The sequence below is a fragment of the Bidens hawaiensis genome, unplaced genomic scaffold (genome assembly GCF_021521415.1).
Source record: "Bidens hawaiensis isolate Kalapana, Puna unplaced genomic scaffold, B.hawaiensis_p1.1 tig00018012_1, whole genome shotgun sequence".
NCBI classification, from domain to species: Eukaryota; Viridiplantae; Streptophyta; class Magnoliopsida; order Asterales; family Asteraceae; genus Bidens; species Bidens hawaiensis.
In genome coordinates, this window is record NW_027492717.1 from 421,855 (window position 1) to 430,377 (window position 8,523).

Genomic DNA, 8,523 nt, shown 5'->3' on the forward strand with positions numbered 1-8,523 from the left:
TCCGAATTATGGAGTATTGTTCAAGATGGACGCTAAGATCGAACTAGTCGGGTTTTGTGATGCCGACTACGCCGGTGATTTAAGCACTCAGCGATCTACCACGGGTTACGTATTCATGGTTGGGTCGGGAGCAATATTGTGGTGTAGTAAACGACAACCAACCGTTTCGTTGTCCACCACCGAAGCTGAGTATCGTGCGGCTGCAATGGCGGCTCAAGAATGTACATGGTTAGCACGGTTACTAGAAGAATTGAATCAAGGTAAGGAGCATAAAGTTACATTGTTTGGTGATAATATGTCATCAATAACCTTGTCCGAAAACCCGACGTTTCACGCGAGGACCAAGCACATTAAGGTGCATTACCATTTCATACGGGAAAAGGTACTTAATGGTGACATAGATTTTAAGTATGCAAATACTCAAGAGCAAGTCGTGGACGTGTTTACTAAAGCTTTGTCAAAAGAGAAGATAATCAAGTTTTGTGAAGCTATAGGGTTAGTGGATGCAAATGATGAGAGGGAGTATTAAATTATATCAACATTTGAATTTAATAATGTATGTAGATAATGATCTCGTGGGGCGGTGGTGGAGATCAACAATAATAATTAGTTTGTTATTTTAAATTTTAAACTTTTGCTTATCGTTTAAGTTTTTGATTTTCTGTTTGTTTAAGAATTTGAGTCCTGTTAGAAGTTGGATAGGTTTTGTGGTAGGGTATATATATCCACGTAGACTTTGGTTAGTATGCATGTTTTCTTTTTAATAAACAAAGTGTTTCTTTAGAGTTCTGAGGCAACTTTCTTCTTCCTGTTCGTCAAGAAGGAGTTTGAGATATAAAGGTGTCTTCTTGTTTGGGTTTGCGATTATCACCTGTGAAACGTGAATAGTTTAACAAAGTGTTGTTTGATTAGTTCCATTTGTTGTTGATTTGTGACTATATTAAGGATTTTGTTTGATTGAGCATATATATGCTTGGTGCTTAAAACTAACAATACTTCCATTGTGAAATATGGATTTTGTTTAATTGAATATATGCTTGGTGCTTACAAGTTATCTGATGAAATGTGCCCATAATCATAAATTTAATATGGAAGGTGTAACACTCCGCTAAACAAGTCATTTCTCGTACAATGCTTAATTAAGATTTCTTAATGTTAATTACCACATGATTAAATTTTGTTAAGTTTAATCACGAGTTTAGCATAAGCCGGTATATGAACGATACATTGCATCTAAGTAATTTTAAAAATTTCTTGAACCTTCAGATTTTATTCGACAGATATGAGCGTTGGTGATAACTTGTTTAAATGACCCGAACTCATTTTTAACGAACCTATAAGATTTGATTATATGTTATACAAACATATTTTATAAAATATCAACAACTATAACGAATTAGTTTTCGAGCGCTTATTATTATTAGTTTAACAAACCAATTTCGTGAAATATCACCGACACAAAAGTATACGAACGTTGATGACAAAACAAATAATATTACATGCGGCAATAATACAAAAATTAATATTTATGTTTTCAGCTATGATATTAAAATAATACTTGGCTCGAATGTTTTATTTATACTCATATAAACATGGGTCTCGTAAATACTCAATTATGGATAAAACACTATAAACAAACAGCCACAACCGCGTACGCTAGATATATATGAGTGCGTAACGCTATACGTTAAATATGCGTGAACTCGCTTTACCACTCAACACTAAAAGAACTAAACATATAAAGTAATAACTAACCTAAAACTTATAAATACATATATATAGAGGGAGAGAGACGGAGATCAGGGAATGATTGGTCAAAGATATGTTTTCATTTACCAACCCAATCTACACCCATTTCCTTCCTGTATTTCAAAGATTTAGACAGAATCATATCCATGCCATTCTTGTTGTATTGATTGATAAACATTACACTCCATCCCATATAATAATGCCCTCTTATATGTCATCTATATAAAATAATAGGTGCATATATAGAGAGAGAGAGGTAAACAAAATCCATACAAAAACACACACCCAAAGCAAACGAACATCACAAACAACACACACTAACCACCGCCTCTCGATCACACCCGATAACTGCCCCCACCACCACCAACCATCAAGTTAATGATTTATTCAATGTTTCATACTTTCATTCAAAAGTGAACATAATCAAACATAAATGGATCAAAATTGGTACAACTATATTACAAACTTCCTTTCAATTATTCAAATTACAATATAAAAAAATATATTAACAATATTAAAAACGACAAATGTAAAATAACCCCCGTAACACGAGGGCTAAAAGTTAGTATCCATATATAGAAAAGAGTTCAAATAAAAATAAGAAGTTTCCTAGGAATGGTAAGAACCAATAGATTTTTTATATGTAGCATTACAAATTATGATGAAAGAATATTTCTAGGAAACCATGACGGTTATAATGGTGAAAGAGTAATTCTAGTAAACTATAACGGTTTTTGGTAATTTTAAATATCAACCATTGATTAGCATTATCCAATGGCTATGATTTATTCCTAGACTTCCTAGAAAACTACTTATTTTTAATTTTTAGGATAACCCTCCTATATATATATATAGGGGTTGGATCAAATACAAAAAAAAAATATTGTACAAAATGTACGAACTAAAGGATTTGAAAATTTTTTGCGGTGGCATTTTTGTAATTAAATGGCCTCCTCTCTTTCATCCTCCTGCTTCAAACATATTGATCAATTAAAGCTTTCAAGGCAATAGATCACATATAAATTAGCAATCGATTAGTTGTAAATACCAAATCAATCGATCAACTGTAAATACATAATCAATCTATCGATTAAAGAAATCAATTTCATGAACAAAAGTTCACTACAGAGACAAATTGATGATTGCAAATTGTACGAATCCATCAATTGAAACTTGTGAATGGAACTAATTGAGCAACTAAAGCTTTTTGCAAATGAAATTGATTGATGATCTGAAGCTTGTAACTGAGATATTTTAAAACAACAAAAAATTCAAAAAACAAAGTATAATAGTTGATGGTTATTACACTTCAAATGTTTTCAAATGATATCTAGAATAATTATTTTCTTAAACAAAGTAATTATATAATTGGATATTATAACCTAAACATATAACTAGAGTTTGTCATAAATAGAGTAATTATGCTACTGGTATTGTGAGTAAACATAACATTAGAGTAATTTTCAATTTTAAGTAGCGTAATTTTATATTATAAGTATAGTAATTTTCAAAATCAAGTAGTATAATTTTATTACAAATAGAGTAATTTTCAATTTTAAGTAGTGTAATTTTATGTTATAAGTAGAGTAATTTCCAATTTTAAGTAATGTTTATTACAAGTAGAGTAATAAAAATTTATAAGCAGAGTAATTATGTTACCGGTATTGTGAGTAACCATAACACTTAGGTAATTTTCAATTTTAAGTTGTGCAATTTTATATTATAAGTATAGTAATTTTCATTATCAATTAGTGTAATTTTATTACAAATAGAGTAATTTTCAATTTCAAGTAGTATAATTTTATATTATAAGTAGAGTAATTTCCAATTTCAAATAGCGTAATTTTATATTACAAGTAGAGTAATAAACATTTATAAGTAGAGTAATTTGTGAAACAGAGGGGTCTATTGGTACATTGGTGGTTAGTTCATCAATTCTATATTAGTTTGTGGTAATTGTTTGATTTCATAATTACTCTAGTTATATAAAGAATTCCTCTATCAGAGTAATTATCATTATTTTTTTCTACACCTGAACATCATTTAAAACCCCTAAAACTTCTGAAACTTTAATCGATTGGTTAGTTCATTACGTGAGTTCAATTGAACGATGGCAAAACTTAAATTGAAGTGTGCGACTCATGATGTTGGTTATAAAATCAATTTAATTTGATGATTCCGGTTCTAAAATCAAAATAATTTGCTGAAGATGCCGGGCGATTCTGATGGAGTTTGGGAAACAATTTGATAGAAATGATCAAATTTGATGAAGATGTCGATCGATTGTATTTATGAAGGGTGAAGAATCAATTTACTGCTATTTACAATTATGCCATTGATCTTACATAAGTGTAAAATGAACATATATGAACAAATATAAACAAAAACAAATAAACATACAAGAATATAAATAAACACGCTTGAATGAAAACAGACGAATAAATATAAAACATCAAGATAATGATTTATTCAATGTTTCATACTTTCATTCAAAAGTGAACATAATCAAACATAAATGGATCAAAATTGGTACAACTATATTACAAACTTCCTTTCAATCATTCAAATTACAATATAAAAAAATATATTAACAATATTAAAAACGACAAATGTAAAATAACCCCCGTAACACGGGGGCTAAAAGCTAGTAATATACATAATTGAAAACCCCAAAATCCTAGGTGTCGCGATATAGTTGCTCCCATATTTTATAGAAGCTACCAGATTGCTTGATTTTTTAAATGGAAGCCTCTCATTGATTTAACCCAAATTCATGGGTATGGGTCTTACCAAAACCAGATAGCTTTTAAACGGGTTATAACATCTCATTAAATTAAAAATTAATCTTACCAATTATTTGATAGGAAAATCCTATAAAATAGGGATATACTAAAATTTAATATCCAATTTAAAAATAAAAAGATATTATTTATAATCAATAAACAATTTTATAGTAAAAAACATAAGCGGGTCATGGGCCACCAAATCCAGATAACTTTTAAACGGACTATACCATATCATTTTTTTATGAAACCCTTTCATCATCAAATGCTAAGTATATTTATTAACTTTCTTATAATAAAGAAAATTAAAATCCAAAAAGTAAATATTAAAAAACGAAAAATGTAAAACAACCATTCTCTCAAGCCATCAGATTGTTTTATTTGTAAATAAAGGCTTCTCACGCATTTGACTCGAATTCATGGGTAAAGGTCTCACCAAACCCATATAGCTCTTAAACGGGTTATAACATCTCATCATATTAAAAATTAATCTTATCAAATATTTGATATGAAAATCCTATAAAATAGGGATATATTAAAAATTAATATCCTATTTTATTTAAAAAAGATAATATTTATAATTAAGAAACAATTTTATAATAAAGAAAATAAATGAGTAATTGGTATCATCAAACCCAGATAGCTTTTAAATCAAATTATAACATATCATTTATTTGTGAAACTATTTCATCATCAAACATCAAGTATATTAATTATTAACTTTCTTACAATAAATAAAATTAAAATCCAAATATACATATATAAATATTGAAAACGAATAATGTAAAACAACCTCCGTAATACGGGGGATAAAATCTAGTTAATAAATATAAAGAACGATAGACCACTTAATAGTTTCATTTACATATTTTCTTTCTAGGAAAATGTATTTTCTGGTACCCTAAATGTTGGGCCATATTATCGCATGCAACCATAAAATGTAAAAGGTCCACAATATTTGTCGTAAGGATGGATACAAAGATGATTCTACAGTACTATCTTTATATTGCGTCAATTGGGTAACTTTGAGAAACTACTATATGATCATCTTATTGTTCACCAAACCAAAATATGTTTGGTATTTGTAATTTGTCACCAAGTAACACGTTAAAAGCAGTCTAAGAAGATATATACATTGTAAAATTGTGACCGATCTGCGATGAAAAACAATGGTTCATGAAATTGCAATGAAACATTCTTGCATGTGAATTTGTGAAGGCATATCTATCTGTCTTCAAATGTATTTATCACAAAAAATCGTCGTCAGGCAAAAAAGAAGTAGATAAAAACATATTTAAGTTAAATATACTCCCCTAAAAAAGTAATATATACATATATATATATATATATATATATATATATAAAATTTTAAGTTAATAAATCGGCGGGGCAATGAGAATGTTTTGCCATGCCCACGACAAATAAATTATGCTAAATATAGACAACTCTTTTAACAAATTGGCACAATACAGAGAAGATTATCACGGCTCATGCGTAAGGATAACACGCACAAATGGTACCTAAGAAAAAAAAACTCTTTTAACGAATTCGGACAAAGAAACGAGGCAAAACATGGTGCAATATTTGGTCATACTCGGTTGTTTAATACATTTTTAGTCTTAATTAGCATCATTGTTTTTTTGTTTTTTTTTTGTTTAGAATTTATAGCTTGTTTAGTTGCTTTCAAGGATGACTATTTGGTGGAGTATCACATGGTACTAGTAACTGGTACGTTAAGAAAAAAAGTAAAAGTATATGTATTTTTTTTTTGTTGATTTTATTGCAGATTGAAGATGAAGATGGCCATAAGGATGATGAAGAAGATGATGAGCTGTGTTATAATATGTTTATATTGTAATTAAGATGCTAATAGAATTAATTAATAGTTTACATGCATAATTTTGAACATATTGAAAAATATATAAGAATGATGAACACTTATTCTAGTTACTTTTTTTCTTTATTAACTAATGAAAATATATACCATTTTTAGTCTATAGTTTATGCTAAATTGCTAATACGAACTTTGGACTCACAAAAGTATATAAGAAAAATACACAATAATATATTTCGAAACCAATATCAATACTTAGAGGACTATTATGTACTTGTTTAATTGTTCAAGGTTCACTTGTAAGTTTCCAACTAACTCACGTGTAACAGTTGAGAGTATTAATTATTACCATTTATCAACAAAAAGGACATCAAAACTTTGTGAACCAATATTCCTTAAAAAATTTCCACTCCTTGTTATCAAATTCATAACACAAAACCAAAATGTCAGACCACATACCTTTTGAAATACAAATCGAAATCATCAAAAAGCTTCCTATAAAAACATTGATTCAGTGCAGATCCGTTTCAAAACCATGGAAGTCATTTATTGATTCATCTGACTTTATTGCTGACTACACTGTCAACCGCCATGCTCAACCGCAACATCATCTACTTATAAGGTATGATGATCCGACATCCAAGGAGGCATATGTTTCTATTGTTGATGATGTCACTTTCCCACAAATTAAGTATTCTCTCACGGCCCCCCCTATGGTTAGCTTACTTAGGGATTCAATATTTGTTGGTACCTCTCATGGATTGTTTTGTCTGGTCGGTTATTATCGAAATAATCCATGTGATTCAGTGACATTGACGGACCCTGGAAATATAATTGTTCTTTGGAACCCTTTGATCAAAAAATCAGTTGCTATTGATCTGTCTAATGTAGATTGGCCTAGAGGAACCACTTTTGGTTTTGGGGTTTGTCGTTTAACTAATGACCCTAAGATTGTAAAGATTGATGATGTTCGTATGCATAGGAAGATGGAACATTGGCAAGTTGAGGTTTATAGTTTAAGGTCAGGGGCTTGGAGAAGTTCCTTAGGTAATCTACCTAGTAACTCTGTTGAATTTCATAGGCCTCACTCTCAGGTGATTATAGGTGGGACTATTTATTGGTTTGGTGTTGGAAATATTATTGGTAGTGGATATCATCTTCTTATTTCATTTGATTTGTCAAGTGAAGAGTTTAGAGAAATATACCTCCCAATTAAGTTAGCGTTCCATGATCCCACGGAGTTGTTTTTATGTAATCTAAGGGATTCTCTTGTTGTGCTTAAAGGGAGTATGGTGAACAATAAAGGTGTTTATGAAGTGTGGATGATGGAGGATGGTGATTCAAAATTGTTTACAAATGTTTTCACCATTAACATACCACATATATCAAGTTCGCCATTGGAATTTAGGAGAAATGGCGAACTTATGATGAGAATGATAGATGACACTGAAGAATCATCGGTACTTGTAGTTTATGAACCTTTTTCAAAACGGATCAACGATCTTGGGATTAAAGGGCGTGATTCTTTATTCGTGAGCTCATACACAGAATCTTTAATTCTACTTGATCACTAAGATAAGTTAGTTCACGAAGAGATGAGTGTTGGACAGAAGAAACGTGAGATCAAAGAGCAATTACTTCTTGTTATCAATGTGTTTAGTTTGTCAAACATTAAATCATAATGAATGTAATCATGAATCACATTTTCTTGCACATTATCATAGATAAATATCTTTTTAATATCAAGTAGAATTAAGCAACCTTAAGCGGTTGACTTAAGGGTACTTAAGACCTTTTTGTTATGTTTATTTTTGAGACAATCAACATAAATAGTCTCTGGTGTGGCGCTAGTCTCACATTTGAGGTTAAGTTTAAAGATATGCATGCTGGGGTTAACTGTTTTTCATTAACATAAACTTATGTTAAATTTGGTAATAAGTTAATGTAATATTACCAAATAACCATAAACTTAAATAAAAAAGGACCGCAAACTCTTTTTATAGCATTTATTCAATCTCGTTATTGTTTGGTCAAAATTAGTTCGGTTCGTACGATATAGTTTACGATACAGAAAAAAAAAACATTGTTCACAATCAACACATATTATGTTGATATCTTAACTTTTTCAAACAAATTTAAAAGAAAAGTAATTAAATA

At 29.9% G+C, this 8,523-nt stretch overlaps 1 protein-coding gene and 1 pseudogene across 1 annotated transcript; both read left to right on the plus strand.

Annotated features, from left to right (window-relative positions):
• Nucleotides 1-5,956: 5,956 nt before the first annotated feature.
• On the plus strand, nt 5,957-6,073 carry LOC143555205 (U6 spliceosomal RNA; annotated as a pseudogene).
• Nucleotides 6,074-6,764: 691 nt separating this feature from the next.
• Nucleotides 6,765-8,049, plus strand: LOC143555171 (F-box protein CPR1-like). Its single transcript, XM_077044778.1, has one exon. It carries the CDS (start codon nt 6,810-6,812, stop codon nt 7,938-7,940), a length of 1,131 nt encoding a protein of 376 aa, XP_076900893.1. The 5' UTR covers nt 6,765-6,809; the 3' UTR covers nt 7,941-8,049.
• Nucleotides 8,050-8,523: the final 474 nt, after the last annotated feature.